The 17,237-nt window shown below is 43.6% G+C and overlaps 1 protein-coding gene across 1 annotated transcript; it reads right to left on the bottom strand.

Moving 5' to 3' along the window:
• Positions 1 to 1,316: 1,316 nt before the first annotated feature.
• LOC134410366 (cytochrome P450 2W1-like) lies at positions 1,317 to 16,768 on the bottom strand. The gene is made up of 9 exons (XM_063143596.1): positions 16,559 to 16,768; positions 10,106 to 10,268; positions 8,668 to 8,817; positions 7,957 to 8,114; positions 6,503 to 6,676; positions 5,653 to 5,794; positions 4,923 to 5,107; positions 3,081 to 3,222; positions 1,317 to 1,956 (listed from the first exon to the last, which is right to left on the bottom strand). The coding sequence occupies exons 1-9, from the start codon at positions 16,754 to 16,756 to the stop codon at positions 1,766 to 1,768; spliced, it is 1,503 nt and encodes a 500-aa protein (XP_062999666.1). The 5' UTR covers positions 16,757 to 16,768; the 3' UTR covers positions 1,317 to 1,765.
• Between the last annotated feature and the right edge of the window lie 469 nt (positions 16,769 to 17,237).

Genomic DNA, 17,237 nt, shown 5'->3' with positions numbered 1-17,237 from the left:
ATTTTCTGTGATAAGAAAATAAAAAATGGAAGGAGCCATTTTTTGGATGCCCCGTAAAATTGCACAGAAGAGACGTGTTAACTGCACATCAAAACCTCTTCTGGAAGCACTCCTGGTAGCGGCAATCTATTTCCAATCCGGAGAAGACGGGAAGCAAAGCAGCTGTCAATTAGCAGCAATGAAAGGCTGCGGGAAGAGGTTGCTATGACATAGACTAGACACAAGGCAGCAGCAGAGGCTTCTGTATTGGGAACTGATTGAAGGGAGAGACAGAAGAAGCGATAAGCGGCTATTGCTTATCTGGCCACTGGGTGGCCGCAGTGATTAAGAAGAAGTCTCATGTTCTACAGATGTCTTGGACTTCAAGTCTCATCAGCCCCAGCCGGGATGGTCAATGGTCAGAAAAGATGGGAGCTGTAGTCAAAAATATCTGGAGGGTGTCAGGTTGGGTAAGGCCATTCTAAGAACATAAGAAGGGCCCTGCTGGATCAGGCCGAGGGTCCATCTAGTCCACACTCTGTTCACACAGTGGCCAACCAGCTGTCGACCAGGGACTGACAAAGCAGGGGCTGATCTACGCCAAGCAGGATATAACACTTCTAAAACGTTATGAAAACAGTATATGTAATGTGTCCTGGGCCTGAACAGTTGTCATAACCCTTATAAACCATTATAAGCAGTACTGTAGATCCTGCCCAGGACACCGTGCATTCTCCAGCCCATGTTCCCCAACAACTGGTGCACACAGGCTTACTGCCTTGGATACTGGAGGCAGCACATGGCCATCAGGGCTAGTAGCCATAGTTCTAGACGGAGGGCTACTAGCACTAGCAATTATAAGGCATTGTGCCCAGCTTTTTCTCCTGAACAGATTTTCTGCTTTAAGGAAAAAGATAGAGAAAGTGGTAAGGAAACTCAGGAAGGTCACAGGTAGAAGGACAACCTAAGCTCCCGTAAATGAGGAAGGTCGATAGCATCATAAAAGCCTTGTTTGGAATCACCAAAGGTGTGTGGATTAAACTCAGGCCTCACAGATCTTATTTTTTTCTAAACTAAAAATCCTCAGATATTGTAACCATTCCACACAGGAGAGTCATTCCAGCCTATGGATCATTTGGGATGTCTTGTTTTGCCCCCTTTCCAGCTCTGCAATACCCTTTTTTGAGATGTAACAACCAGAACTGTACACAGTTTTCCGAGCGTGGTTGTGCTATGGATTTGCATTGCAACATTTTTATTTTTGATCCCTTTCCTAATGATCCATAACATGGAATTTGCCTCTTTTTTAAAAAAACAACTGCGGCACGCTGGGTCAACATTTTCCACCGCAATCCCAGGATCCATTTCCTGGTTGTTTGTAGCCAGCTCAGACTCCACCCATGCACCTGTGATTTCGATTTCTCCCAACGTGCACTTCACCCATTACAAAATGAATGTGTCATTGTATTACCCATTCACCTATTTTTGAAAGATCCTTTTGGGGCTCTTCACAATCCCCCCTTTTTTACCAGCACCAACTCACCACTAACTTTTAAGTCATTTATGAACAAGTTAAAAAAGCATCAGACCCAATTCTGATCCTTGATATGTTAGCGGTCAATTTGTCAGGACTGGTTTGGTCTCTGCTTCTCAAGGGTAGACCTAATAGCAAATGGGCTGTGTGCTGCAGAATTGGCCCCAATGCACTTGCTCAATCAAAGGAATACCCTATATGAGATGTTTCACCCCCCTCAGTGTGTGTGAATTATTTGCCACAATGTCCTCTTTACTCGCGGGGAACGGCACAAGTCAACTGAGGCTGTGGTCTCAACGTGAACGTCGTCTCAGGGACATTCAAGTCCAAGTCCTTTTCTGTAAGCCCAGGTGGGGGTTGGAAAGTGAATTTCTGCAGCAGGCCCACGAAGAACAGAAATAGCTCCGTTTTAGCCAAGCTTTCCCCAACACAACTCCGGCGCCCTGCAAGAACAACAAGGGATGAGGTTTTCTCTGGATCCTGCAGCTGAAAGCCTCAAAAAGAATGATGGGGTCATAGAATAGTAGAGTTGGAAGGGGCCTATAAAGCCATCAAGTCCAACCCCCTGCTCAATGCACGAATCCACCTTAAAGCATCCCTGACAGATGGTCGTCCAGCTGCCTCCTGAATGCCTCTAGTGTGGGAGAGCCCACGACCTCCCTAGGTAATTGGTTTCCATTGTCGGACCGCTGTTAACAGTCAGGAAGTTTTTCCTGATGTCCAGCTGGAACCTGGCTTCCTGTAACTTGAGCCCATGATTCTGGGATGACCGAGAAGAGATCCTGGCCCTCCTCTGTGTGACAACCTTTCAAGTATGTGAAGAGTGCTATCATGTCTCTTTTCAGTCTAATCTTCTCCTGGCTAAACATGCCCAGTTGTTTCAGTCTCTCCTCATAGGGCTTTGTTTCCAGACCCCTGATCATCCTCGTTGCCCTCCTCTGAAGACGTTCCAGCTTAGGCCACTAAACCTTTTGCAGCAAGTGGTTAGTGAGCGTTTTTAAACTGTGGTTATGTAGTCACCATGGTTAGGAGTGGTTCACATCACACACTAAGTCATGGTTCACATGACACGCTAAGCCATAATATTTAGCCCAAAACGCTTAACCATCATGGTTTAGCATATTGTCTGAACAGGGCCTCTGTGGCCTTAAGCAAACACCAGTCTCAGCCTCACCCCCATTTGCATTATGCAGGTCAGATACTGGTCAACCTTACAAGGTTGTTGGAAGGATGATAATATATATAAAGCATTGAATGCAAGGCCATAATTTTGAGGTACTAGTGCTTGGTACAGGCTTGTGGCAATATCCCCCTCTCTCCCCCATACAAATTATAATGTGCTGTGATGTCCGGATCAGGACAGGGTGCATAGCAGGAAGAATTTCACAAGATGCAGCTTCTCCCCCCACTCCGTGTCACAGCTCTGACCTGGCAGGAGGAGTTAACCTTGGTGGCATTTTCTTTTCTTTGCAGCTACTAAAGCTACAGTAGCTTTCTTGGGTCTCTGGACCTTGCAATCTTCTAACAGATTTGTGCCTTGAAGACAGACGCAACCCCCCTTAGGTACCTAAGGAGAAGGGGACAAAGGCATCTTTCTTGACAAACTTCCCATCAGCATCGAGGAAGTGGTTCGGGTTGAACTCATGCGGAGTCTCCCAGTGTTTTTGATCCAGCAGAACGGAGGTGAGGGAAGGAATCACCATGGTGCCCTGGAATACACAATGGGAGGGGGAAATTGTAAGCCCAAGTGGAAATACTGGGATTAGAGCCTAAACCAGTGCCCTCCAGTTGTTTTGGACTGCAACTCCCATAATCCTTGATCATTGGTCATTCTGCCTGGGGCCAATGGGACTTGCAGTTGGCCTAAATCAGAGCTGTTGGACATCAGGTTTAGGGTTTTACCCATGGTGCTTAATTCACACAAATATGTCAATGTGATTAAGTAGTGTCTTTAAGTGAGGAACCTGCATGTGTGAACCAGATTTAGATCAGGGTTCGGGGCGAGGGGAGATGCCTAGGGACAACCTTGATTGCTTTGGAAGGCTCCGAGGGTGCAACTCCATCTTCCTCTCTGTAGTCCAAGGATACATAACAGAACCCCAACCTACTGGCCTCCTGATGTGTTGATCTGCAACACCCATCATCCCCAGTCTTCAGGGAGTTGTAGAGCTTTTCTACATAAGGCTGTTAATTGGCTGCATCTATGTTTGGTTTCGTTGCAGAACTGAAATCTCAATGCTACACGAGGAGTGATTCATTTTCTGCTTTTCTGCCACAAAATCTCTAGGTGGCACTGTGGTATAGAGGAATAGCACAAATACACAAGTGGAAATTGTGATTTCTTTCACTTTTACAATTAAATACCGCATTTTTCTTGCTCTAAAAAAGCCCTCTCTGGAGATAGTTAGACACAGAAGCAAAACTGGAGAGACACGACATTGTCTAAAGAATCTGAAAACAACTGTGAGTAGGGAATGATGAGCGCTTGTGTAGAAAAGCCCATAGTCGAAGACATCTGGAGAATATCACATTGGGGAAGGCTGAAGACTTATTCTGGTAAACAGAACTTTCTTCCTCCGCGCCCCCATCTTGTTCCTCCACCCTTCCCATCTCCTCCCCTTTGCTCTTCAGTGTGTTTTATGCAGATCCTTTAAGCAGCCAAATGGGAACTAGAACTTCAGCCAAACCAAATTGCAACTCTCTGTTAAAATTAACTAGAGATAACTGAACAATGCTAAAACACAAAGTTCTCTTTACAGTTATTTTCTAACTGTCGTTAAGCGGGGCAATTTCTTCACTGAACAGTTATAAAGAATGCTCCGGATAAAAGAAAAGCACTCATAATAATTGGGAATTCAGGAGGAGCAAATGCATGGGGGAAATAAGTTGCCTGGCCCAAGGTCATTAGTAAGTGAAATGCTCATCTTCATGCCACAAAAATCTTCATCTGTTTTTTTCAGTGGACTGAGCAGCTGTGAAAGGGACAAGAGCAGACCAGGGGGGAATCCGCACGTCGTACCGAGACCGCTTCTAAGCGACCCCAGTGCGGCGTGAAAGCGATCGTGTAACTTGCCTTTGGAAGAGCCGAGGAAGAGACGTCTTTGCCGCCGCCGCCGCCACCCACAGACCTCCTCGCCGGCTGGGACGGAGAGCTCTGGGAAAGAAGGCGGGGTGGCTCTCCACCCCGCCTTCTTCCCCTGAGCTCTCCTCGCCGGTTGGCGAGGAGGTCTGTGGGTGGTGGCTTGGGATCATGACACCTGGCTCCAGTCATTTCAATGCGGGCACCACCTGCACTGTAAACTGCACCTGAATCCAACCTCTATCACAATCTAAATATATGTTTATTTCAGTTACCAAAAGTAGGATGGAGCACAGGCATATATACATACATATATTTGGAAGTAGGTACCTTTGGGAGAAAGTAGCCCCTGAAATGAGTGTCAACTGATGTACTGCGCGGGACATGCGGCAAAAGGGTGATAAATCTCTGCACCTCGTGGATCACCGCATGGGTATAGTGCATGTTTTTCCGGTCTTCATATGTGGCCCAGTTGCCCGGCTTCACCACTTCTGCGATCTCCTCTTGAATCTTCTCTGAAACAAAAAACAAAAAAACCCAATTCTATTTTATTCACTTATTTAAAAACCTTTCTTGGCCGCCTTTCAGGGCAGCTGGCAGCTTACAGCAATAAAAAAAGATAAAAACAGTTAAAACATTAAAAGTTGTAAAATGAAAAACGCAATAAAATAGAAATAAAAGCCACAATAAAACCACCGGCAGCAACAACAGCAGTCAATTGTATGAAACTGTGTACAATTCCATTTCTTGCATTCGAAAACCTTTTCTCTGTCCACTTGCTTTGGCTTGGTCCAAGCAAAGCGACGTTCTCAGATCTGACAAGAGAATTATTAACTTTCCATGCCATGCCTCCTGCATTCATTTATAAGATTATAAGTTGTATTTCAAAAAGGGCCCCCAAAGCCTGTAAAATTTAGAAGTATTCGACTTCAAAACTATATAACAAGTGTACACACGTTCATAATCAGACACGGCAGAGGTATACAAAACCTCTTTTAGCTCAAGGTCCGAATTCATTTTAGAGAGTAAAACTAGATTAGGCAATGAAATGGCAGCTCACTTTGAACCTTTGGGTACTTTGTCAACAGCAGAACAGCCCATTGCAATGTGGTCGCGGTGGTCTCTGTTCCAGCCATTATGAGATCCAGTATGGATGCTACCACGTTGTCGTCATGAAAAAGGTTGTGTTTCTTGCTCATGTCCTAAGGTATGGGTAGAGCAGATAATAGAAATTAAGGACAAAATACACACACCAATTTCTGCTCACTTAGAGTCATAGAATAGTAGAGCTGGAAGGGGTCTAGAAGGCCATCAAGTCCAACCCCCTGCTCAATGCAGGAATCCACCTTAAAGCATCCCTGAAAGATGGCTGTCCAGCTGCCTTCTGAAGTCCTCTAGTGTGGGAAAGTCTCTCTAGGTCAATGGTTCCATTGTTGTACTGCTCTAACAGTAAAGAAGTTTTTCCTGATGGCCAGCTGGAATCTGGCTTCCTGTAACTTGAGCCCATGATTCTGAGTCCTGCACTCTGGGATGATCGAGAAGAGATCCTGGCCCTCCTCTGTGTGACAACCTTTCAAGTACTTGAAGAGTGCTATCATGTCTCCCCTCAATCTTCTCTTCTCAAGACTAAACATACCCAGTTCTTTCAGTCTCTCCTTCAAGAACATGTATCAGAATAAGTCATGTAAAGCTCCTTTCCCCTTAAGGAAGACCCTTAGTCAAAACAGGCTAACTTTCCGAAACATGTTATTTTCCTCTTCCCTCCCTATTCCCTTTTCCTTTTGTATCATGTCTATTAGATTGTGATGGCTGCTGTTAAGAGTCAGAATATTGGACTAGATAGATCTTTGCTCTGATTCAGTAGGTTCCTTCCGATAGTCTTCAAACTCATGTTCTGAATCAGCAAATACCTTTTGTTGCTTTAAGACCAATGCATCTGTGTAGCTTCTGAAACTGTTGGCGTTGATATCTTGTTTGCTTGTCTTAATGTAATCTCTTATGATGACCCGGACCTCTTCAATTTTTTTTAGTAACATTTTGTGAGCATTGAAAAGAAATCCAAGGAATGGGTAGAAGTTAAACAGCTAGTTAGGAGCAATTAAAAAAAATAAAGACAGAGAGAGAGAGAGAGAGAGAGAGAGAGAAGAGAAAGAAACATCAGTTACTTTGAAAAGTAAGGTACACAGAAGCTCTTCTTGGGGAAGAGAGTGTTAAGATGGGTCTTGTTAACACTAGTTGCACATATCTTTGTTATGCCTGTTGGTTTTGAGGGCTTGCACTGCCTTGAGGACTCTGATTCAGACAGGTGAGTCCACTTCAAGGGAGCCCCCAACACAACCTTCTATACCATTCCACCCCAAGGACATAGATCTCCCTTCACCTGACCCTGAGGATGACTTCCCTGCAGTTTTTCTCTTGCCCGTCAGCCACTCAAGAGCAGGAGTCTGCAGAAACAGACACTGCCCCTTTAAGAACTGCAGCCAGCATCCAGCAGGGGTGGAGCCTCTGAAAGACCAGGCTCTGCCGGCTTTCTTAATGCCTCAGTTGACTGCAGTCCTTTGCTGAGACAACAGTTCCCTATGGGAGAATACTCCAGACAGTGCGCTCTCCAAGGTCCTGCCTTGACTGATGTGCCTTGTTTTGTGTGACTCAGAACAGACAGTGAGTGTCATTGTGCTGTCCACTTCCTCTGGTCCTTATGCCTAGCCAGGACAATCTCCAAGTGGGTTTATGGTGGGGATTCTCTATGCTTTTATTCTTGAATATCTAGTAAGGGTATTGTCCTAGGAAGAGGGTATTCCCATTATCTTCCTCCTCCACAAATATCACAAGGAGCAAGGATTGTTCCGAGCTACCAGGAACACAATGAGTATAGTTTTAAACTAGGATTAGGATAGTCCTGAATTCTCCTAACCTGTACCTGTCTGCTTTAGGAAAAAATCAAGAACATATTTCCTGCTGGCTTTGCATGGGTTTTCTATTACTCACTAATGCTATAACCCAAGAACTATTCAAGAGGAAATCTGGGCTTAAAAAAAAAATATTCAAGGCCACTATTGGCCATGACTAGGTGTAAAATGTATAACTCTAAAGGGACCGTTTTCTCTGCAGGGCTGCATTTCTTGGGGTGATCTGTCAGAGTCCACATGCCAACAGTGGGGGCAGGTCTGAAGCCAGAAAGGGGACGCCCCTTTTCTCTCTCCCTTACCAAGCACCCATCACTTCAACTAGGTCTCTTCCTCACCTCTCACTTTATATGTGCACGGGAAAGACACGTGGAGGCTTACCTCATCATATCTAGGTTGGATCGCCTAGTTCATTATCAGTGTAGGAAATAATAGCTGCATGGACAAAGTTTGCTTACATGCAAATATGGAGATCCGAGAAGACACATAACTTCATCGATGAGTTTTAGCAGAGTGAGGAAAAGTGGATCTTTGTAGTCGAACCTCTCCCCAAACAGCAGAGCGAAGGTGACGTTGCTTGGGGCAGCGTTAAAGGTTCTGAGGCTGAAAGGTTCTCCTTCAGAGAGAAGCAGAGAATAAGGGAAGTGTAACATAATCCAATGAACGTCAGTTAAAAATGTATTGTTTACAGTAAGAAATGCCTAAATCAAGTGGCTGGAGGTTCCCAGGGTCAAAACTGAGGAGTACCAGCCAACTCAACAGGCAGAAAAGGTGCAATGCGATAATGTAATTTGTTATAGGTCCACTATGTGGATGATGTGTGGAGTTTTTCTTCAACATGGCTTTCTTCTAAAACTAGTTGCTGTCTAAGGTGCCAGTGCAAATTTTCAACTCCGTCTGCACTGTTGAAAAAGAAATTATACAGTTGGAGGCGACAAAGTAGCTATCCGGTACAACAACCCTTGCCATTGGGCGGTCCCATTCCTCCAACAGCCCTGCAGTTTGTCTTGGATCAATGTCTTATCAACAGTTTAAAACATCCCTCAGCAACAGCAATGTTTTTGATGGTTTTAAATTTTTGCATACTTTTTAATGTTCACTGTCCACTGAATCTGTGGATTTTAAGCCGGTACAGGAATTGCCTTCACTTTCCATGTTCCCCACCTCACCTTTGAAAGATCTAATGTTCTCTACAAGAAAATCAAGTTCTTCAATTATCCGCTCCTCTATGAGTTTCTTCCCCATCCCGAGGCTGTGCATGCTGGACATCGTGACTTTTCGGGTCGTTCTCCACAGCTCTCCAGTGGAAAAGAAAACCCCTGATGGAATAGATCATATAAGACCTGGTCTCACTCATTTTGATTGAGAGTTTGTTTCATTTGGTTATTTATTAGCCAAGTGTGGTGTAGTGGTGAGAGTGTTGGGATGGGACTGGAGAAACCCGGGTTCTAGTCTGCACTCAGCCATAGAAGCTCATTGAGTGACTTTGGGCCAGTCACTGACTCGCCGTCTAATCTACCTCACAGGGTTGTTGTGAGGGTAAAATGGAGAAGAGGGGGCTCCTTGGAGGAAAAAAGGCAGGATATAAATGTAACAAATAAACATTAAAATACTTTTAATCAGGAGAACTTGTGTGGCCAAGGACACCTGGTGAGGCAAACAGCTGGGCAAGAATTTCAACTTGGGTCTCTGCAGTTCTAGTCCAATACACTAACCACTATGCTCTAAGGGCTGTAGCCTTCACCCATATTTTAAAAACAGGAATTGGTTCCCTCTGGAAAGGAAAGACACTACTACCCTAAGCGGATCGGGTGTTATATTCTTTAGTAAACTTAGCATTAATGGTTAATCCACATCTAGAACTACGGACAAGTTTGTGACACCTCTGAGATATTTATTACTCTGAAAAGGATCCTATTGTAATAGCGATGCCCACTAGCATGATTTCATGCCATGAGGTAAAACTGTTGCTGCCATCTGAACTCTAAAGCCACCTCACATGGAGAGTAACAGGGCCAAACCAAGACAGAAGCACTTCTCCCTAGGAGTTAAAATACAATGGTAATAAATTAAATAACTAACAATTTGCACACCACATCATCTGCTTGAAGCAGACATTTCACTCTGCCTAGCTCTGACATCAAGTGCCACCCACTTCAGACCCACGACTGAGCTTAGCTGCTATCCTCTCAGAAGTTGGGAGTAATTTTAAGTGGATTTTCTCAGGAAGAATGTATTGTTGTGAGTTGTCCCTGTTGCAGTGCAAAGTATTTTGGGGTCCTTTGGTCTTGAATGGGCAATGAAGACCCATTAGCTTTTCAAAAGACTTTTCCCGGGTGGAGGTAAAAATGGCTAGAATTGTGTGTGTGTGTTTTTTAAATATCTATCAACACAGGTGTCTGATTTTTTTGGATTCTCCTTTGGATTGTGGGACACTGATAATGAGCACTTTCACTTCAAAATGTACCACTACACCACTGATTAGCACCAAATAAATCCCACAGAAAACAATTTAGTTTTCTGAGGTACTGAAGACTTCAAAGGAGATTCATAAAAGTGTGTCTTGGTTAGAAGCAGGAATTAAGCCAATTTTGGTTATTGATTTACCATTTCCATGCTGAATCTGTTCAAATATCGGTATACACGGCCTGTCCACAAATTCCTCTGTGAAATTCACAAGGGCGTCCCTCACAGCCTCGTAGCCGGTTAGTACTACCACTTTCTGGAATCCATAATGGACGGTGAATATGGGCCCATATTTTTTGGCGAGCTGAAAGGTAGGCAGGTATTTTAGTTCTCTCCGCATGTTAATAAAACCATACATGCATACCAGATCAACATTTCAGTCAGCTTTTATTGTGTCCAGACAAAGGCCACTGAACATTTCCAAGGGATAGCAAATAAATTTCAGAAATACAGACTCATAGAGAAGACACAGTTGGAACCTCAAAATTAAAACTTAGAAACAATGATCACCAGATATATCAATGAGTTCATTAAATTAAAGCAAGGCGTATCTCAGCTGACATTTGATATTATTTATTTATTTATTATTGCTTTTATATCCTGCCTTTTTTTCCTCCAAGGAACCCAAGGCGGCGTACATAATCCTCCTCCTCTCCAGTTTATCCTCACAACAACAACAACCCTGTGAGGTCGGTTGGGCTGAGAGTTTGTGACTGGCCCCAAAGTCACCTAGTGGGTTTCCAAGGCCAAGTGGGGACTAGAACCCGGATCTCCTGACTCCCAGTCCAACACCTTAGCCACTACACCACACTGGCTCTCAGTATTATCAGTTGAGATACATTGAAGCCATCAGAGGGAAAGGAAGCAGCAGCCAGGCACCTCTCCATCATGCCTGGATCTGTATGAGGCTATTAGAGGGAGAAGAGAGGAAGTGGCAGCCCTTCCACTATGTCCACGACCTCCTGAAATTTGCAGCTAAGAATCTAGTGCCTAAATTTTTTTAAAAAATTCCTCCTCCCTCCCAATCCCCTTTCGTTTTGTGTCATGTTTTTTTAGATTGAAACCTGTGAGCGGGGACTGTCTTAAGAATTATTTTTGTAAGCTGCCTTGAGAGCCTTTTCTGGCTAAAGGGTGGGATAAAAGTGCTACAATAAATAAATAAATAAATAAATAATAAACACACACACACACTGTTGTAAACTGCCCGGAGAACTTCAGCTATCTGATGCTATAGAAATGAAATATATAATAATAACAATATATATGAGGTGAAATATTCTTTTTTTTTTTTACCAAGTTCTGAGGGGAAGTTTTTTAAAATGTGTATCGGCTCATTGTTGTTACTTTTGCGTCTGAATTTTTTTATTGCAGTGCCCTATGGTTATAAGTAAGACTGGGTAAAGGGGGGGGGAGAAGCTGGGGGCACAGAGATTAAAGTGGGGTGGGCCCTACCATTGGGCAGAGTGAAGCGACTACCTCAGGTGGCAGATGCAGGGGGGGGGCAGTGGTGGCAGCCTCCTGTCTGTTCCTCAGAAACTCATTAATAGTTCCTTCTGTTGGGAGGGCTGAGCTCAATACGCCACATAACCTGTCCCCCCACATGTGATGGAGGATGCTGTGCCGTTGCCAGTCCTGAAGTAAGTATTCAACTGCCAGTCCAATCGGCTTCTGCGTGTGGACTGGGGCGCCATCTTGTCCTTCTCCTCAGGCAGTAAAATGTCTTCATTCGGCTTTGGATTAAAGCTCCTCTATGAATCCGCCTCACTATTGAGATCTTATTCTGAGGCCCCACTCAGAGTGCTCCCAGATTCAGAAGTGAGGAAGTTGGTGATGAGAGACAGCATCTTTTCAGTCATGGCACCTTTGCATAACCCCTGATGGCTGGGTTTGCATGACACGATGTGGCCCCGTTGGTGGTTGCATATTCCAAATGGCACCTGCGTGGACAGCAGCTTACACAGTGCGTGTCGTAGAAACCGGGTCTATACGTTTTCTGATTAAGAAACAAAACCCGGCCTGATAGGCAAAGGAAGAGCATTACTGGAAAACGGTAACTTGAAGCAAACTCTGCAAGACTTTGCAACTAAATTCAAGGAAAAGAGAAATCGCTGCAGACTTCTAGTTGATTGACAGGCGTCTTATCTCTATGAGATCTGCAAACAATGGTAAGTGGCATTTAAAGGCTTGTTTAACACAGCAGAAGGGTCTGGTTTTAGCTTCTTGAGCAGTCATATATTTTCCACTTTTCATTTCTCCCCTGAGCCCGTTGAAATAAGTAAGTAAATAAATAAACAACTAAACCAACAAGTGATTTTGAAGAAAACTGCTGTTTGCTTGTTGTTTTGGAGTGGCTTTTAAAATCGGCTTTCATAATTTGCCAAAAATCACATTTATTATTATGCAGTTCTAAGCCGAAGTAGGGGTAAGGTGGGGAAAATGAGTAAATGAATAACTAAGTCAACGTCTTTCATATATAATAAAAGCCAGTTCATAAGCTTCCGTCACACTGTAGTGTGACCAAAGAATAGAATGAAAGAATAGAAGAAGAGGGCAGGGTCAGGTCGGTGAGAGAAGGGTTGATTTTCAATAGATAGTACTACAAGGCGAAGTAAACCAGATGACGTTACCATTTCTGGTAAATACGTGCAGTTGGAGTATATGATTATAAAACCTGTACAACAGAGAATTCTTGGTGTTAGGCAGATTAAAAACATAATAAATTAATTAATAAATAATCCTCAGTACTGGACAGCATCAGCAGCTATATAAGAATCCAGTACTGTAAATTTTATTGCTTGAGATCTACTAGACCGATTTTGTTAATTTTTGTTTTAAACTGAAGCTTGAGCAGTGTAGATGTGCAGAACATTTTGGAAGTTCGAAAATGGTCAAACCTCGAGGTTTAATAGCAGAGAATGTGGACAGGGAGCCATTTCCCTCCCTCTCTCAAAATACTAGAACCCGGGGTCATCCCATGGAACTGTTTGGTGGGAGATCCAGGACAAATAAAAGGAAGGACTTCTTCACACAGCGCATAGTTAAATTATGGATCTCACTACCACAAGATGTACTGATGGCCACCAATTTGGATGGCTTCAAAAGGGGGTTGGATAAATTCCTGGAGGCAAAGGCTATCCATGGCTACTAGCCCTGATGGTTGTGTGCTATCTCCAGTATTCGAAGCAATAAGCCTGTGTGCACCAGTTGCTGGGGAACATGGGTGGGAGGGTACTGTTTATTTATTTATTTATTTATTTATTTATTACATTTCTATACCGCCCAATAGCCGGAGCTCTCTGGGCGCGTCACAAAAAGTACTGTTGCACCATGTCCTGCTTGTTTGTCCCTGGCCGATGGCTGGTTGGTCACTGTGTGAACAGAGTGCTGGACTAGATGGACCCTTGGTCCGATTCAACAGGGCTCTTATGTTCTTATTTTCCCCTGCATCAAACAGGCTGGGCAGCCCTTCGACCAGTGGGATGACCGTCAGCCTTGCTCAGCCAATCAGTGTGGTATGAAGCCAGGCCCCAGGCAGAGCCGCACGGATAGGCTGTCGCAGCCAGCGGGATAGGGGGATGGAGACGAAGGCGGCCAATCGGGGCAGATGAAGGAGGGGCATGGCCACACCACATGTAAATGTCGGAAGGGGGATTCACTATGCATGAGCCATGTTTGCTTTATTCACAAACCCCTCTTTGATGCGAGGCAGAAAAGCAGAAAAAGAGCAGTACTGTTAGTGCCCATGGTAACATGGGCTTTATACACTAGTGGCAAAAGATCCCTATTGACAGAAGAGGAGCAATGCCTTTCTTCCCCACTGCAGAAAGTAGTTACAGGATTGATGGAGGATAGATTGGTTTCTTGCCCTTATTGATGGAGGGAGGCAATGCAGAGTTTATTTGTTCGTTTGTTTACACTAGGGGTGGCCAATCTCTGGCCCACAAACCTAATTTGGCCTGCGGAGATTTGGGCTTCCTCTGCCAGACCCTCCTTCTTGCAGGGCATCCTTCAAGAGCCGGCTGAGTGCGCTTTACCTCCTTCGCAGAGCAACTAGATCCGCGTGGCTTGCAGCACACAAAGGATGCACCTGGTCAGCTTGGCTTCGATAATAATAATAATAAATTTCTTACCTGCCTCTCCCTCTAGATTGAGGCGGGGAACAACATTAAATACAACAATACAATACATGAAACTGGTTAAAAGAGCATATAAAACTGATACAATATTAAAATAACCATCACAACATCTTAAAATTCTTAGGTTTAAAATTCATCAATGACCCACCTGGTCCTTTGGTGGGGGAACCAAAGGTTAAAATCCAACGTAAGTCCTACATAGAGTAGACCCAGTGAATAGGGCTTACGTTAGTCCTGGATCATTTGTCTCATTCATTTCAATGGGTCTACTCTAAGTAGGATTTATGTTAGATTTTACCTTAATGAAGCTGTCTGGCAGAGCCCCAGATATCATTTAGCCTGCAAAGTGTTGAGTGGGAGGGGGAGTGTCATATATCTCTCTGACCACAAAATACTCCCCCTCTCTTAATTTACAGCATTTATATATTGCCCATTAGTTATGTTAATTATGTTATTCTAGTTATTTAAACATTTCCTTGGCCGCCTTTCAGAGCAGAAGCTCTCCCGAGGCAGCGTACGATATTGAAACACATAAAACCAACACAACATTAAAAGCGATTAAAAAAACACAATAAAAGAACGCAGTAAAAACAGCAATAAAAACCAACAGCAAAACTGGCACCGAAAACAGCAGGATGGGTGGTGCTATGTGAGCCCATAAACCATCATCATCATTATCATTATTAAGAAACCATGGGTTGGATCCAGACAAAATGAGTTGGCTCTTAGTTCCTGTTGAAACTGATGGGATTTGAGCCATGACTAATTTGTTCTTGTGATTTCAGCTCACTTAGGGTTGTGTTCTTCTGCCGGTAGGATGGCAGATCAAATTTTCCCCTTGCCCTGCAAATCTGCTCTGGAGGGTTGTGAGAACACCACCACCACCACCCCACAGGTAGAATTGTAGGGCTGTATTGGAAAGGAGACCAAGGGAAGCTTCCATTCTGCAAGTCGAGGTCCTCTCACCTAACAACTAAATTAGCACACAACCACAGGGTGCATTCCTCATTCACATCAGTCATTCGAAGGAGCTGTTGTGCCTTCCCGGAATTCAATGTCTGTTATATAAATGCCTGTTTCATTTATTTATTTATTGGATTTATATACCACCCATTAGCTGAAGCTCTCTGGGCGGTTCACAAGAATTAAAACCATCACGTTCAATTCGAGGTATAAAACAAACCACGATGTAAAAATACAATCTAAAAGTGCAACCAGGATAAAACCGAGCAGCAATGAAAACATCTATATAGATTTAAAAGGCAGATTTAAAACAGCAAAGTTAAAAGCCTAAGATGGTAAACTGTTAAAATACTGGGAAAGTCAAAAGATCGCACGTCATCAAAAAAAGTGTGATGTAAGTGTCTAGGGAGCTCATTCCACAGCCGGGGTGCCACAGCAGAGAAGGCCCTCCTCCTGGTAGCCACCTGCCTCACTTCCTTTGGCAGGGGCTCGCCGAGAAGGACCCCTGAGGATGATCTTAGGTACATATGTAAGGAGGCGTTCCTTCAGGTAAACTGGCCCCAAGCCGTTTAGGGCTTTGAATGTCGCTAACTTAACAGCCATCAATGAGGTAGGAGGCATCAAATTAATATATAAACTGTCCTCCACCTCAATTAGGTGAAATGGAAATATTGGATGTTATCCAGAGGCACCAATTTTAAATTCTATGACTGCAATCTGTTCCTTATTTACTCTAGGGTAATTCTATAACAATTCTGTTAAGTTCTAAACAAAATGTCTTTCGTATTGATGTTTCTCCTACACCTGAGCATTATCCCACCAGACTGGTATATTTATCTCAGAAATAGAATTCAAAAGCCGCTGCTGCTGCGATTATTTATTTATTTATTTATTTATTTATTACATTTCTATACCTCTCAATAGGCGGAGCTCTCTGGGCGGTTCACAAAAATTAAAAACATTCAAAGTATAAAACAGTATAAAACCATACTATAAAATACAATATAAAAGCTCAACCAGATAAAAACAGCAATGCAAAATTACAAATTTAAAACACCAAGTTAAAATTTATTTATAGACTGTTAAAATGCTGGGAGAATAAAAAGGTCTTCACCTGGCGTCTAAAGGCATATAATGTAGGTGCCAAGCGAACCTCCTTAGGGAGCTCGTTCCGCAGCTGGGGTGCCACAGCAGAAAAGGCCATCCTCCTGGTAGCCACCTGCCTCACTTTCTTTGGCAGGGGCTCGCGGAGAAGGACCCCTGAGGATGACCTTAGGGTCCGGGCAGGTACATATGAGAGGAGGCGTTCCTTCAGATAACCTGGCCCCAAGCCGTTTAGGGCTTTAAATGTTAATACCAGCATCATCATCATCATTATTATTATTATTATTATTATTATTATTATTATTATTATTATTATGGCTACAACATTTTCACTGCAGTTGCAGAAATAGACCTTTAGCAGAACTCCTGTGAAGCTCTCTTTCTCTCTTACCTTCAGTAAGGATTTGTCCTGCCTCTTAATGTCCAGCAAATGTAGATTGCCAATGACTGGAAGTGGCATTGGACCAGGCGGCAATTTAAAAGCTGATTTTCTTGAGCCGCTTCGAAAACAGAGTGAAGCTAAAACGATCAGCACGCACATCAGACAAGCGGATGCAGGATGAGAGAGAAATAAATTTAGCAACAGCATTTTTTAATTATTATTTTTTTTAAAAAAAAGAAAGATACGGAGTCACTTGTCCGGAAAGAATACGGGAAATAGTAATCTCGTTGCAATCTATCCACCGGTCCTTTAGCTTTTTATTTCTGGTTTGCGATTGCCACAAAAATGTGCAAAGACCTTGAGTAAATGCTGTAACCCCACCCTCTTTAAACACTTCTGGAGAATGTGGTCTAAGCAGTTTCTGATTGGAAAGCGAAGGAGGTTTCAGGTTACAGGCCTTGCATGTGGATGCAGGAATAAGTACTAAAGCGGGCCCTTAGCAATCCTAAGGTCTTTCCACCCTTTGAATCTGACGTGGGGCCAGGTCAGATGCAAAGGGTGGGCATGGCCGGGCATGTGCTGAGGGGCTGCAGAATAGCAGGGCCCACTGACAACAGCCCCCTAGACTTGATCCTTTTTTATTTATTTATTTATTACTACATAAAATACAAACCAACATAACAATTAA

This window comes from Elgaria multicarinata, chromosome 17 (assembly GCF_023053635.1).
Source record: "Elgaria multicarinata webbii isolate HBS135686 ecotype San Diego chromosome 17, rElgMul1.1.pri, whole genome shotgun sequence".
Classification (NCBI taxonomy): domain Eukaryota; kingdom Metazoa; phylum Chordata; class Lepidosauria; order Squamata; family Anguidae; genus Elgaria; species Elgaria multicarinata.
Note: the sequence above shows the minus strand (reverse complement) of the source record. Positions and strands in the feature narration are given on the sequence as shown.